The sequence below is a fragment of the Rhinolophus sinicus genome, linkage group LG06 (assembly GCF_036562045.2).
Source record: "Rhinolophus sinicus isolate RSC01 linkage group LG06, ASM3656204v1, whole genome shotgun sequence".
NCBI lineage: Eukaryota > Metazoa > Chordata > Mammalia > Chiroptera > Rhinolophidae > Rhinolophus > Rhinolophus sinicus.
Window position 1 is genome coordinate 12981284 of NC_133756.1, and position 16688 is coordinate 12997971.

The following is a 16688-nucleotide window of genomic DNA, read 5'->3' on the forward strand; positions in this document are numbered from 1 at the left end:
ATCCCGAATGCACGGTGTCTGGCACACAGTATCTAACGTCTCCATCATAAACACTATTGTTCTATTAATGTGTGTTCAGATTATATTCTTTTTGTTTTGTTTTTTTGAGTCACCTTCATGCTGTTAACTCAGATATTTGAAGATCTGTGACAAGTCCAGGAAGCTGAGCAGGTAAATCTCGTGGTGGCTTTGCGGTACTTGATTCTTTGCGCCATTTCTTTTGTGTGCCTCTGGCATCTGTGCCGCATTGCAAACTGGAGCCAGTCACGAAGCTAGTACTCTGCCCTCTCAGTAGGAGGTTTTAGTGTGACACATCATCTGGGGGGGACATGTAGCATGGGGTGTTAAACAGGAGGCTGAAATAGCAATCCTTTAGCCTTTTTGTGCGATGGGACTAAATATTTAGACCCTGTTCTCAGGTGCCGTAGAAATTAATAATAACCTTGCAGCAGCATTAGAAGCTGTCCTTGTTCCCACTGGAACAGGTTTAATTTGAAGAACCTTGCTTTGGCTCTTTTGAAGCTGCGATTTTTTTTGCTAGAGACCTGCCCTGCATTTACCTACACAATGTTCCCTTTGCAGGATCTTTCTAGTCATGTGGCTGGCATCTTTGCCCCACCCCCTTGCACCATACTTTCTGACCTAGACTTCATTTCACCCAATTTTGAAACACCTAGTTTTGAAACACTGCAGGGAATGTTTTCTCTTTGAAAGGGCAAACCTCCACCTTTTGCTCTCCTCCCTTAAGCCAGGGCTGTTTTGATGACTAATATTCAACATGCCACTGGACTAACCATCTTGTACTTTGATCCCAGAATTCATTTCTGTTCTGCTGTTTGTTTAGAAATGAACATTCTCTGGCTTGTTTGGATACGGTTGTGATTTAGTTAACCTGGTACTGATTTTCCGTGTGTTTGCCAGTGGTTGGGGCTCCTCTGATGTGTGAGGAAAGCTGCTGCACGCCCGCTGTGTGGAGGGAAGTTCACACACGTCCATGGTCTTGCACAAGGGTTCGTTTGATGACTCATTTGCTGTCAAGCTTCTGCCTGAGTGAAGGGCATGAACTTCCCTTGAAATAATTGAAAAGCATTTTCTGTCTGGCCACTTGCTCTTGAGCTCTAGTGTGTGACACCCTTCACCACTTCTGGGTTTCCTTTGAGGAAGAGGGATGTTGACTGGAAGTGATGTGTGAGCCTTCGCGTACAATCTTCAGGGTGGGGCTTCCCAGCAGCACAGAGTGAACTGGGTGTTATAATAGAAAAGAGCACCAAAAAAACAGGATATCAATTCAGCGACCATTATTGAGCATCTATTAATACCATGTATAATACACATTGCGGGTTATAAAGATGATTCTAATCCAGTCCAGCTGATGATTTCTTCTATGAGCTAGGGTAAATGACCCTGACCCCTCTGGGCCTTAGTTTCTCCAACTGTGCTTGATCTAGATCATCCTTAAGATTCTTTCCAATTTTGGAATCCTGTACTCTAAATTGTTACAGAACAAGAGGAGGCTTTTCCCCAGAATTGGTATGTTCTTATATCTCACATGCTCCAAACTAAATGTCTTAAAAATTGTTCCTGTAGATCAGGGCTTCCCAACCTCAGCACGCTTGACATTTTGGATACTTCTTTGTTGTGGGGGCTGTCCTGCGCATTGCAGGATGTTTAGCAGCAGCCCTGGTCGCTGCCCACTAGATGCCTAGCACTCCCCACCTCCTGCCAGTTGTGACAACTAAAATGGGTCCAGACATTGACTTTGCCCCTTGGGAAAATTGCTTCAGTTGAAACCACTGCTCTAAAGGGAAAAGAGTGGTACTGTTTCAAGGTGGGCTGTTTTTAATATCCATTTTTATATTGTTCCTCTTCTGCTTATTACCTATCTTAGGCTTGGGGGATGAAGTCTTATTGGTTCGTGGCCATATCATCCTTCTTTAGTAGTTTCTTCTAACGATGTGCATTCCCCAACTGGGCAGGCTCACTTTGCATCTTCAGTTTTTTTTTCTCTTCAGAGTAGATACTGGTGGTTGCAAAGAGGAAGTTAAAGCTTTAACTTGAAGCAGTGTTAAAAATGTAAAGAACTAAGTGTCCCCAGGGAGTAAAGAAAGTGACTTCTAGTGAACTAAGTTGGCACCTGTTATCTAAATTGAGGTTATGAAAAATGGGAAATTAGTTTAGTTATAATGTCAAGTTTTGAAATATCAGGTCCACCTAGCAGACTTTGAAATGATTGCCTAGCTGTTAGCTCAGCAATCCTCTCCCCATCCTGCTGTTAGCCGCTGAGAGTGACTGAAATGTATTAGCTCTTTTATGAGATCTAATTTTTATATTAATACTTGTTTGCTATAAAATGTCAGTTTTAGATTGGTTAACTTTGCATTTGCCCCAACCTCTTTCAACCCACATTTTTTTAAAAATTGGGGAGTATTGGGGAACAATGTGTTTCTCAAGGGCTCATCAGCTCCAAATCGTTGTCCTTCAATCTAGTTGTGGAGGGTGCAGCTCAGCTCCAAGTCCAGTCGCTGTTTTCAGTCTTCAGTTGCAGGGGGCGCAGCCCACCATCTCATGCGGAAATTGAACCAGCAACCTTGTTGAGAGCTTGCGCTCTGACCTACTGAGCCATCCGGCCGGCCGTCCGGAAGCTCAGTGGCAGCTCGTTGTCTTCAACTTAGTTGTGGAGGGCGCAGCTCACTGGCCCATGTGGGAATCGAACCGGCAACCCTGTTGTTCAGAGCTCACGCTCTAACCGACTGAGCCATCCGGCCGCACTGGGTTGGGTGCAGAATCAATGTTTACTGATTGGGGTAGAGTGTTTTCTGTGAACATCCTTGCGGAGGTGTTCTGGGACCCCAAAGCCATGATGAAGCTGACACATGAGCGTGTGTCAGTTCCTAGCCCTTGGTCCCGACAAGCTCTGGGTTCCATTCCAGCTGAGCCTTTGCTGGAGTAATTGGCCACATGGAGCCTTCAAGCCAAACAGTTGTTTATACAGAGATAGTCTTGCTGTTTAGCACCTAATGAAATAATCTCCTTCCTGCCCCTAATGAAAGGAGCTATTTTTTATTTCCTCCCTCCCCTTTTCAGAGAAGCCATGTCTCAGCCACTACTCTTCTAGCTTATTCATGAATGCTTTAAGCAGGGTCTTCATGCAGAGGAAATTGGATAGAGCTGAAATATCGTGGGCTAACTGGAGACAACGCGAAGGACACCCTTTCTTCCAGCTTTTTGTGTGAGATGTATCAGTTACCTTTGTATGATTTTTCTGAGGAATAAGCAACTCGAACCTGAAGCTCACATAAGAAAAATACACTAGTGTTTTTTTTTTTTAACATGCTAAATTAGGCAGTTGTCACCCAAAGGGACTCATAAAAATAAACAAAAATAAAACCCAGCAATAGAACAATCATAGGTGAGTGTCACAGGAGAACAACAGAGTGCTGTGGGAGGCAGGATAGGAAGAAGAAAAGTCCTGATGGAGAAAGTGGATGGAGCAAGATTTTCATAAAATGATGTTTTGTCCCTGGAAAGCTATTTGTTTCAGATCTTAATTTGATACCAGAAGTTGTAAGTCGTCCAGTTTTCCTTATTGGTCAAAATGGAGAACTTCCAAAATATGAATTCAGGAAGGAGAATCCACAAGTAGAGGAGAAAAGTTTCCCAGGTGGCCCCCGAGTGTCCTGCTTCTCTCTCCCACTTTGGGTTGTTTCTTCTGGATCGTCATGCTTTCATCACATTGCCGCCTCTGCTCTAAAGCTCTGGTTCACATTTAGACACAAATCACTTCCTTTGATTCTTTCCCCTTAGCCTTGTTAAGACTGTTTAGAACTTTGATACAAAGGGGGAACAAAAAAGGGAATTTATCACAAAATATACGAAACTGAAAAATAGTCACCCTTTTAGGATTTAATTGCTGATCCTACCTTGGCTTGTTCCCAGATCTTTGTGCCTTATCTTTATAGGACCAGCGTAGATTCTTAATTACTTTGCTTGATTTCTTCTTTCTCAGCACCAGGCCCTCTGCCATGTATGAGGTGCTATCTAAAGACCCACCTCCCAGGATTTACTCTTGAGAGAACTTGACCTAGAGGGAAAAGCCAAACTAGCCTTTTTGTGCTGCTGCCCACTTGGGGCTCTTTTACTCATTTCTCAGTAGATAGGCATTCAGGCGCCTTCCTGAGGTTACTGGCATAATAAGAGACATCATCCAGGCGGTGGTCAAGATTCTCCGAAAGAATGGGCCTTCGCACTTGGAGGTCCAGCAGTATGTGCCACAGTTTTTATATTGGGCTTGTGGGAGCATTTGTTTAATCAGAAACAAAGAATTGCAAGATGGCAAGTCCCCTAAATTAATCTATGAATTTAGGGCTAAACTAATAAAAATATGACTAAGTTTAGCCGGGGGTGTTGTTGATGTTTAGTTTTTGTTTGTTTTGCATTTTTAAAAAATCAATCAAAATGTATTGAGATGGATGTTAGGTTACTTCTATAGATTTTTAATAACAGCTCATTGCATTTCCTCTATTGTTTCAGATGCCTCCAGTTGGTCATGTCAAACTTCAATGAATGGTTTAAGTGATAGTGGATCTTTTATTTCAGTCAAAGTACAACAGTTGCACTGTCTAATTCTAGGGAGTCCAATGAAGTAGAAATAGTATGCCCATAAGCGCCATATGAAGCACTGTCTTAGGAATTATAAGAGCTAATGTAGCATTAGTTAAATAACAGCCATTGACTGAAAACAGATAAATCAAAGTTACTTTTAAAGAGAGAAAACATAGGCAGATGTTTTCCTGTGGTTGTGAGTGTGCCGGGGGCTGCTGCTGTGGTAGCTCAAACCTGAGTGTGACCCTGGTCCCTCAGCCCTCACCATTTAACACTCCTTCCCTGGGAACCTGAAGGAGGACTTACGGACCCAGGACTCTGCTTGTTGAAAAGCAGGGGCACAGGAGCCACTTGGGGAAAGCTGGGATTTAAACTCTGTTTTAGCCAATTTTTGTCTGCTGGGACCATTTTCTGAACTCATTTAGCTTTCTCTCAGTCCACTGAGGTGCCAACCAACTTTATTGAGCTCTTTTACTCATGGGACATGATCCATCTTTGATAGAAGGAAGTGTTTCTTTCCAGTTTTCTCTCTAGGTCTTTGGCCGTCTTCCCACAGGAGTCGCACTTCTGGTGTATACTGCTGATGTTTCTGTACACTTTGGGCAGTTTCTTCTTTATTTCTAAGCAGTAAATTCCCTTCTTGATTAATTTTCTGCAAAGTTTCATTGTATGTTCTTGATGTATGTTCAGTCAGTGTTTGTGGACAGTGTCTCTTTTTGACCAAAGGAAACAACATTCTTGCAAGATGGACCGGAGGGAAAGGGACTTCTCTCGCAGAACATTCTGAAAGCAAAGGGTGATTGAGTAAGTCCTTATTTTGCTACCATGTTCCTTGAAATGCTTGTACTTACAGAAGTTCAAGGTTCCTGCTTATTGTTATTTTTGGAATAGGGGACTAGGTGAATTTTGTTTTGTGTAGATGAAAATAGACCGGTAAACGTACCTCTCAGCCCTACTTAGTTTCTCCAAGATGGCACTGGTTTTTCTGTGTATTCTTTGTAATGAAGCAGGCTGGAGGGAACTGAGTGGAACCAAGGGAACTGGCATTAGAATTGTTCTTAAAACAAATACTGCTTTTTCTTCACTTTGACTCCTAATTTTCATATTAGAGTTAATGACAGGCCAAGTCAAAGAGAATTAACCTCTGTTTTCACACCAGAGATTGTTGATTTAGGTTCTTCCTTGCGTGTCTATCACATTTAAACCTGTTTTCAGTGCCAGTCACAGGCTCCATGAACTGAATTTGATCCAGTTTTTTAGGTTCATCAAGACCTAACATTTCACAGGTTGATTTTTCAGAACCATTGACTGTCAAGCAGGAAGGGACCTAAAACCCACCTACAAATCAGCTGGTAGCACTGCAGTAGTAGAAGGATGGACCTTAGGGCTCATGGTTTGCCCATCCGCTGTGCAGGGATCCTTTTGCTACCATCCCTGAGAGTTGCTCATCCAGCTTCTCCTTAAACACCTGCGCTTTCTGGGCTTCTGTCAGTTCTGGATATGCTACATTTGTTTTCGCACAACCTTAATTGTTAGAAAATTCTTCCCCAGAGTGTGCTAAAACCAGCTTCCACTCATTGATGCTAGTTCTGCCTTTGAAACCTCACCAGAGTAACCTACTCCCTTTTCTGTGTGATAGCCTCACTTCAAGGTGTTAAAAACTCCTTCTCCCTTCATTTTCCAAAACAGGGAAACAATGTATACTTTAATCTTATTATTGAGTTCATTTAACAGATACTTGTTTTGTATATACTGTTTACAAGCGCTGCTTGGGATAAATGATGAAGGGGCATCATCCTTGCCTTCTAGAGCTCACAGTCTTTTAGGGCAAGAGAGACCTGTAAGGAACTAACTATAATAAGATATTAAGTATTAGTAGAGCAAAGCATACAGTGGACTTTTAGCCATAGAGAAGGTCAAGATTTATTCCATTGGAGGCACTCACAGAAGAGGTGACAGTGGACTAGATTTTGAGTCTGTCAAGCATGTGATTGGGGGAGAATGGTGTAGGCAAAGTGGGCTTGAGTGCATGGCGTGTTTCACAGTGATGACCTGCTCAGCACGTGGAAAGCACAGGCCCTTACAGGACTTGATATGTAATGATACAGAGTGTCACCTAACCCTGCAGCCAGTAAGGAGCCATGGACACTGGTGTTGTTTTGTTTTTAAAATACCTTTAATGTCTTGTTCTCATTCCAAAAGTAATACAAGTTCATTGCCAACAATTCAGAGAGTGGATAAAAATATAGAAAATAAAATAGATATGAAATTTCATAATGCCACTTCTCAGAAATAACAGGTTTTAATATTTTACATGTATCATTCTAGACATTTTTTTCTGTGCATACACACTTATTCACATTCTTAAACAAAAATGGAATTGTTCTGTGTGTACCGTTTTAAAACTATTTTAAAATTAATGTACATGGAGATCTTTTTTTTCTTCTTGAGTATGCATCAGAATTATGAGAACTTGTTAAAACACAGATTGTTGGGCCTCCCCCCTAGAGTTTCTGACTTAGTAGGTCTGGAGTGGAGCCCAGGAATTTGTATTTCCAACAAGCTAACATGGAGGCATCACTGTATGAAATAGAGAGCTACAAAGTATTGCCTCTATTGCATAGTGACAACATAATTCCTTTATGTAATCTGCTGATGTTTTATAATTTTTATTAAAACATTCTTAATATAGTATATTAATGAACATTCTTAATATATTTCTTTGTACTTGACCTGTTGTTTCCTTGATAAATTCTTACAGTTGGTAGGAGGGGGGGCAGTCAAAGGATTTACTTACTTTTAATTACTTTTTAAATAAATTTTGACTCACTGCTACGTGTGAGGAAGTGTGCTATATCCTGTGAATATGACAGTGAATGTCACAGATGTGATGTCTGCTCTTATGGCACTGATGGTTTAGTGGAAAAGACATATTAAACAATCAGACAAATATATGGTATTATAACATGTGGTACGACTTAGAAAGAAAAATTGAAAGGCAAATAACAGTTTATAATCTTTAAAAAGTTATTATTTTTTTGATTATATATATATATATATATATATATATATATATATATATATATATATATGAAATGATACGATATTGGGGATTTGTTTCAAAATATTCCAAGGTTGGGGGTGAGGGAAAGTGGGTGGGAGTATAGCTGAAACAAGATTGGCCAGAGGTTGATAATCTGAAGCTGGTGGTTAATTACACACCGCTTTTGTGTTTGAAATTTTCCATAATAAAATGTGAAGATAGAAGAGAGATTATAATCTGGTCTAAATTGGAGGGGGTGCCCAGAAAAGCTCCTTTTAGGAAGAAACTTTTCAGCTGAGACCTTTGTGATTTATAGGGGCTGACCAAGCTACAAGTGGTAGATGATGATTGGGGAACCGCTTTTTAGGTAGTGGGAACAGCATGTATAAAGTCCTAAAGCTCTAAGTAAAGAATATGTTGGTGCTTTGAGGAAATGAAAGAAGGCTGGTATCGTCAGAGTTGAGAGGTCGGGGCAGTAGACATGGGCCAGATCATATAAGACGGTGGAGACCACGTTAAGGATTTTATTTTTCAATCCAACAGTGACAAGGAATCCTTCCATAGAAGAGTTTTCAGCAGCTGAATGACAAGGTCACATTTGCTTTTTTAAGAGCTCAAGTTGACTGTTTTGTGGAGAAGGGCTTTGGTTTGGGATTGGAGGAAGAAGGAAATGTAAAAGTAAAGGGGAGAGACATTAGGTGATTATTGTACTAATCCAAGAGATCTGATGATTTTGGATTAGAGAAGTAGTGTGGCATGTGGAGAGAAAAGATACTGATTTGAGAGATATTTTGGTCTTTGTGATGGTATAGATATGAGGGTTGAAGGAGAGAGGTATCAAATTTCTGATGCATTTGAATGGTTGGAGGTGTAATTGACTAAGATGGAGAAAAATGAAGAGCCCGTTTTGTGGCAAGAGATTGAGAGCTGTTTGTAATATGCCATTTAGAAAATTTGCATCAGTTTACATTTTCACCTCTCTATATAAGACTACAGGAAAGGTTTATATTCAGAGGCCAGATCTGTACAGATTTGTGTTTTAGAAAGATTATTCTGATGGGAGTCTGGAGACCAATTAATTGTTTGTCTGTGAGCTCTTTGAATCAGGAAAATCATCTTTATTTTCTCTGTTTTTGTATCCCTAGTACCTAGCATGCAGAGTGATTGGCCCATAGTAGGTACTCATAAATAATGTTAAATGAATGAATGCTTATAGGTGAGAGATGAGAAGGTCTAGGTAGAGATGGATAGATTCTGGGAAAGGTTCCAAGATAGATTCAACAGGGCTTGGATATAAGATGGAAGAGATTTTCTCTCCCTTCCTTGGCCCTTCTGTTGAAGAGCTTTTCTACAGCTCCATGACGCCAGCACCTCTATGTATGGACAGCCATTGATTTGTCAGTTTTTTTCCTCAGCACTTACTTGTTTGGAACCCCATAGATTAGAGGCCAGTCAGCTATAATTATTGTAGTAGTAGTTCCAAGCTCTATCTGTAACTCCAGTTCTCCTCTCTGCTGACTTCTCAAGTTCAGAGCCCGTCTAAGCCTAGCAGCTCTGGAGTTAGGGGAAGTTCTAGCAGAAAGGGGATTGGCAGCAGAGCAGCAGTAGTTACTCGTAGTTACTGGACAGTAGAAGCTGTTCAGAATTTGAATGTAAATTGGATATGACTTATATGCTTTTCATTTTATAAATGGAGGCATAAGCCCTAGAGAGACTTACCAAAACGCATGCAACTTGTCAGTGTAAGCCCAGATTTCCCTGATACTGGGCCGCGGCTTACTACAGTCGACTTCTTGACTCATCAACCACATCCATATACATACTTTCTTCATTTTCACCGATTCTTTATTGTAGAGTGTTTAGATGTTAATTTAAATATTGCTTCCTGCTTCCTGCGCCTGCTCTTAGGCTCCTGTTGAATGTGTTCACGTAGCCATGACCTGTTCTTGTGTTGTGCTCACCATTACCAGTTTCTATCACTTGTCTCTCCTCTTTGCTTTCAGAATTGTTCTGAATATCTCCTCTCTGAGTCTCTTTCCATTTTCAACTTCAAAGTGGTATCTTTTATATTTCCTCCTTGGTTGCCGTGACCAATTGATTTATTTCTATTGGCAAGTGTACCACCAGATTTCAGTAGCCTGGCCTTGTAGCAGCAATACCAGCTGCTGTGGAATCCAAGCTTGTCAGGTTGGCAGCTGTGGGCCTGCCTTTGTATGTGCAGTGGAGGCACGTGTGGGCGCAAGGGCAGGGGCGGGGTGTGTAGCAGAGACGGAGAACAGGTGGGGGTTCAGAGAGTCTATTTTCAAGGAATATCTTGAGGGAGATAAAGGAAGCTGCTTAAAATTTCATGTTTTCTAGAAGACTTTGAAATTAGATCCAGGATAAATTTCTTCTTTCTGGTATTCAGTCAACTTTGGTGCTGACACTCTAGGGCTGGAACTCATTCCTGCCTAAAAAGAAGCCCTCTCTCGTGTTCCATCGTGTTGGTAGGTGTATATGAATGAGTTAACCAGCCCTTATCAATGAAGAAGATGAATCGTAAATGGGTTCTGGAAACCTCATTCTATAACATGTTCTTCCTTATATGTAGCTCTGTTATTGTTACCCTTCTGCATTCTAAGCAGCGAGATAGATATTGTTGTACACATTTTATAAATGAGGTAACTGAGACTTAGGAAAGTGAAGTATCTCTCTGAGGGTGACACAGCTAATCATTGATGGAAGTGACATAGACATCTAAATTTTTTTCTGGCTGCAAAGATTGTACTTTTAATAATGACACCATTTTCTCACATTGTCAACCATATAAGTAACTTTTGTCTCTTGTGTTTTCCTTTTCTCCAATTTCAGAATCTTTTATGGAGCATGCCGCTATTGACTGATAAATCTAGTGACTTCAAACGAAGGGAGGCTGAGTGTCTGGGATAGAACTGTCACAATTTCACTGGGAAAATGTTGTAGGAAGGATGTGGGAGGGGGACAAAGGAGCCTCTCCTCCGACTGGTCATGAAAATATTACTGCCTGTTTCTGTACTGCGGCCTTGTTAGCTGCTCCAGAGCTTCAGGGCTTAGTCTTGTGTTCCTCAGAGGCAGAGTCTTGATTGTGAGAAATTCCACAGTTGTGACAGTGGCTTACTGAATTGGGAATCATCTTCTCCAGACAGATGGCCAAGAAGCAAACAGCATGATATTCCATAGCCAACTTTTTTTGCAACTCTTAAAAACTTTTTTCTAAAAATTTTTCAGTTACAGTTGACATTCAAAATTACATTAGCTTTAGGTGTACAGCATAGTGGTTAGACATTTATATAACTTACAAAGTGGTCCCCCTGTCTAGTCTAGTACCCACCTGGCACTATCCATTACAATATTATTGATTATTCTCCATGCTCCACACTAACTTTTAGTGTTTTTTGCTTCTGAGTTTGTTGGCAAACAAATATATTTTTAACCAGCTTATCATGAGTTTTAGAATCTAGAGCAAAGGGAAAATGGTAAAAAAACATGAGATATTAACTTTTGGTCCCGTTTTTAATCCTATATAACTTAGATCTTATCTGAGTTCCTTTATGAAAACGATAACCTAAAAGAGACATGCAGCCCCCCTATGAAACCTCATTCACATCTGTTTAGGTTTTTCTTTGTGTTTACGTAACTCCCTGCCACCAAAAGAAGTATGTGAATCATTTGTGTGTTTATTAGCTATATGGCAGGCCTACTGTGCAAATCTGAAGGGACTGAAGGTCGTTTTAGAAGATAAATCTGAGCTTATGGAGACAATAACGGTAAGAAGGTATTGGGATAAAATTTCAGGCAGAGACCACCACCTGGTGGTTATAAGGAGGATTTGAGCCTTCTGTATTTGTAGTATTTACCATAGTATCTGAATGATGTCTTTGTCAAAAAATTGCATTCTTGTTTATAGTAATTGTGGATTCAAATTTCTAAGAATAATCTGCCATACAATTCCAGCATTCCTTCATTAAAACTGCTGTCAAAAACCTGCAGACCAACCAAAAGTTGTCTGCGTCCCTCAGAATTGAAGTCTTGTGCCCTTAGGTGTTCCAAACACAGGTTCTGTTTATCTCTGTAGAAAATCAGTTCATGTCTTTTCACCTCTTTATTGCAACCTCTAACTTAGGTATCATACTTACTTTATGTGGTAAATTGCTGCCTAGTGGAATGATGGAGAAGGAAATGATAGTCTTTTTTCAGTAAGTCTTTGGCAAGTGTCATGTAAGTTGCTTTTTTCCTGCATAAAAACTATGAAGAGGAGTTTTATAATTTTCCAGAGTGATTATTAGAGTGAGCAAAGTTGGCAGGGGATGGGAGATTATGTAATAGTTTTTTATTAAAATATATACCTGAGATTTCTTTTTGATGTCAACAGTCATCTTTTTATTATTTGACAATCTTGAATCTAGATGATTCTGTAGTTGGGTAAAGTAGGGACATCAGCCGAAAGGGAAAGGATCCTATTAAGTTAATCTGGATGCATATTTTATAGGCCTGGTAGGGAGGGGAGGATAAACAGAGTTTTAAATTTCAGGTTGAGCCTTGGGCCGACGTGGCATGTCTATATCTTGTTTCCTAATAGGAAATGTGAATCCAGGTCCCACCACCATTGAAGAATTTCTTAAGGGAGGGCTGTTCATGTACGATACTAAATAGAATGTGATATAACTTTGCACTATTCTCCTGGGATTTTTTTCTTTATATGAGTAACAGTATTATATCTGTATTTCAACACTCATTATCAGATGCTGTAAAAAGCTGCTTCATACACAAATGCCCAAATATTGTATAATTCCATTTATATGAAATATCCAGAATTGATAAATCTATAGAGACAAAAATTAGATTCGTGGTTGCAAGGGACTAGGGGTGGGGCTGGGGGAGAGGAGTTGGGAGGAAATGGGGAGTGACTGCTAATGGGTTTGAGATTTCTTTTTGGGGTGATGAAAATATTCTGGAATTAGATAGTGGTGATGATTGCACAACCGTGTGAATACACTAAAAACCACTGTATTGTACACTTATTTAAAAAAAAGCTTAAAAAAAAAAAAAAGCTGATCCATGGAGGAATGAACAAAACGAATAAAAAGGTGATTGTGGTAACAATTCTTTCACGTACGTTCTCGCACAAGTGTCTGATAATCTAAATATATAGCGTGGGCCTTGACTGTTGTGCTAATGTTCCTTATTGCCTGTTCCTGACTTCACAGGGCCGCGGTGGGCCTCCTGGAACATTGGTGTGTTCATCTGCATCCGATGTGCTGGCATCCACCGGAATCTGGGGGTGCACATATCCAGGGTAAAATCCGTTAACCTCGACCAGTGGACTCAGGAACAGATTCAGGTACTCCCACAGCACAAGCATGGCTCAGCTGCTCCCATGTGCCCGCGGTAAAGTAGTTCCAGGGGAAACTCAAACCCGCACAAAGGTGAAGACAACGAAAAGTTTAGTTGTCAAACACTTATATCAAATTCTCATACCTTAATAGAGACATTTTTAATCTTTCTATTTAAAATACAGTTTATTCTACCTATATTTTACCTACTTTAAAACACAGTCTGTGGTCTAGTGCCCCATGGATCCAGGAAAGGGTAAAGGGGGATTTTTGGATTATTTTCTAAGACCCTTGGCATTTGCAGATCTAACATCTATAGTTTTAGATATTCTCTAAAAACAAACAAACAAAAAAACCTTATAGGACTTATAATATTTTATTGCTAAAGTGCATATGTGAATCTTGCTTGCTATTAGGTTGGTGGGCGGGGAGTGAGACTCTTAAGTTAGTGAGTCCCGCTGGCCTAAGATAGGTACCTCTAAGTGGCTTCATTGTTCTCTATTCTCTTCCTGCATTGAAACTTTGTAAAGTAATTGAAAAAAAAAAATTAGGGGAAGGGAGGGAGAGAGTAGCTCCAAAGCAAACCAGTTACTAAAGTTGATGGTGGAAATAAGAGGTTATTCTTCACCAGGACATGGCTTTAGGAATACTTTAGACTGTTTTTATGGATTCATTAAAAGTTAGTTATATTTTTCAGTTGCACCTCATTGTGTATCTTAGGAAGGAAATTACATGCCATGGAGGTATTTGAGAATTTGGAGATTTAAAAAGATCTTGGGGTTTATCCCTCAAGTGTTAAGGAGTCTATTTCAAAAGCCTAGTGTGAAACACATTTATTGGTAATAAAGCTAAATAGGTTAATTAATAGTGTAAACTCCGAATATAGTTATTGCCTGCATAGTGCCTGCTTGATTAGGCACTGATGATTACCTGCCATGTAGACATTTTGACTGTTAGCTGTGTGTGTTGGACTTTCAAATGGGATCTTGAATGTTTACTGAATTAATTGTATCTTGTCAGATCTTTCAATAAAGGGAACTCATGGGGGGGTGGGGGTGGGAAAGACAACTGTGGGGGTAAATGTTTGGGAGTGCAGTGGTGCAGTGGAGAGAATCATGGATTGGAAATCAGAATACACAGGTTTAAATCTTGGTTCTGCCACTCTGGGTTGGTTCTTCAATTGTAAAATGCTGCCGTGGGGTGGGAAGTTTTTCAGTTCTTTCCTGTTCTGACATTCCATGTCTCCACATCTCTCTGATTGCAGTGCATGCAAGAGATGGGGAATGGAAAGGCAAACCGACTTTATGAAGCTTACCTTCCTGAGACCTTTCGGCGACCTCAGATAGACCCGTATCTTTTCTGGAGCGACTTAGAAGGCTGAGTGGTATTTTGGTGTTTTGGGGAGAGTCACATAAGACTCAAGACCTATGATCTCACTGGGCAGGGCCAGATCTAATCTATGTAGATTAGTCAAAGTCTTGCTTTCCCTCTCTCCTGCAGCCAAGACATACGAACAGCATATGTATACTTTCAGTGTCAGAATGGTTGTATCACCTGGGGAAGACTCATTTAGGAAATAAGACTGCAATGGTTTACAGTGACTTCTTCTGTAAAGTGACATCTTCAATAGTTTTTGGATGTCTGAAATGATTGTTTGATAAAAATAGTTAACTGTGTTATATTGAATCAGCAAAACTACCATTCATTTTTAATGTCTTTTTATGTCCTGTGTAAAAGAATTAACTGTGGTTGACCAGTTAATAACTTTCTCCCCACACCCCCTCAACATGGGATAGCATCCAGCTCACAAACCAAACCCCCTGAAGGCAGTGCTTCTCAAAATGTGGTTTGTCCACGATGTTATCTTGTTAGAGTTTGCTTTTTGGTTGGTGCAGGTACAACCTGTTAAAATGTAGATTTGGGGCCCTGCAGAGGACCCACTGGTCAGAATCTGGTAGTGGGGTGCAAGAGTTTATAGTTTTTAGGGATACTCAGTTGGCTTTGTTTAAGGCCTGTTGATCTAAGGGCTTTAAAATAGATAATTGACTGTTGCTGTATTCCAGAACAGCCACAGTCTCCTCTAATGTCAATATGAAGATTGACTCCCTTTGTTGCTATCATTACTCTGAAGGAAACTCAGAGGAGGTAGGATTCCCTGCAACAACTGTGAAGGAAGCATTTCAAGTTTTTGTCAGGGAGGTTGCGTGTGAAGAGTCAGGAGCCATATGGGGCAAACAGGCAGGAGGAAGAGAGGAGAACGAGGTTCTGTGGGATACAGATTGACCTTTTATAGCCATACTGGGAAAGATTTGTTCAATTTATCCTTAATAAGCTTTTTGCAGAGCTGTCGAGGGGTTTATTCGAGATAAATACGAGAAGAAGAAATACATGGACCGAAGTCTGGACATCAATGCCTTTAGGGTTGGTGTAAACCTTTCAAGTTTTGTTCATAATAAGTAATTTGCTTATTAACCAGGCCAGGGGAGAATTTGGAGAACAGCTACCAACATGCTCAAAAACTATCATTTAAAAACACACAGAAGTAGAAAAAAGCCGTTAACTGAGTCAAGGCCATGAGATATGATTGAGAGCAAACTTTGGTCTCAGGAGTGGACAGGGCAAACCGTCAATGAGTTCTTTGTCTTGATCTGTATTGGGATGTTAGTGATTCCCAGTTTGAAATTATTTCTTCAAATGGACATGATGGGCCTATCAGATCAATAATATTGTGTGTGTGTGTGTGAAAAATTCACACATGAATTTTTTTTTTCTGTAAATGTGAAGTCAACAAAATTAGGTGTAATTAAATCACCAAAGTTTCCTTCAGTTTGACCAGTGTGTATTTCCTGTGTGTCGATGGATGGATCGCCAATGGCACCCTTATTCCTGAGAAGGGTTTTAGGAGGAGACTACCAGTTGCTAAGTACACTTTTCATCCTAGGCATGAGGCTAGAATCTGAAATACAATGTATGATAACTAGGACAAGTATAACATACAGGAGGAAATACAACATGGTTTCTAGAAGAAGAATATTAATCCTGACTAGTGACAACTAAAGGAGAACCCGTAAATATGACTATTTAGACCTTTAAAAAGGCTTTGACAAGATTCTACAGTAAATTCGTTTAGGAATACTTAACTTTTTCTTGAGCCTCAGAAGTATATAGAGTATGGGATTCTCCAGTTCTAGCATAGGTCACGTCTTTCTGTCCATCTATATCTATCTGTCTGTCTGTCTGTCTATCTATCTATCTATCTATCTATCTATCTATCTATCTATCTATCTATCTATCATCTATCTAGTTATTTATTTTAATGGCAGATGTACTAGCCAGTGAAATCACTAAGTTTACATGGAGCTCTAAACCTTTCCAGGTAATTTAATGTTAAGCTGGTTGGAATCAGCTCCAAATTGATCTTTTGAGGTTGTGTGAAAAGGCATTAACTGGTAGGTGAATTTCAATACAGGCAAGTAGGTGCAAGGTAATACATGTAGTTAGGTAAAAATAATTCCTTCTCAATTTACTGTGAAGGACTCTTACCTCATAGTTATCCAGAAAAGGGACATGGAAATTATCATAACTGTTCCAAGAAAGTGTAACCCAGTGTATAGCTATGGCTTGGATGGTATCATCAAAAAGGGTTTGAAACCCAAACACATACATTTCCTTTTATTTGTAGAAAACTATGG

At 40.0% G+C, this 16688-nt stretch overlaps 1 protein-coding gene across 1 annotated transcript in view; it reads left to right on the forward strand.

Moving 5' to 3' along the window:
* Positions 1–16688, forward strand: part of SMAP2 (small ArfGAP2) — a 42877-nt gene that overhangs the window by 11444 nt on the left and 14745 nt on the right. The window contains exons 2-4 of the mRNA XM_019737165.2: positions 12871–13004; positions 14261–14346; positions 15339–15417. Coding sequence (XP_019592724.2) covers positions 12871–13004; positions 14261–14346; positions 15339–15417 — 299 coding nt within the window. The remainder of the gene's footprint in view (positions 1–12870; positions 13005–14260; positions 14347–15338; positions 15418–16688) is intronic.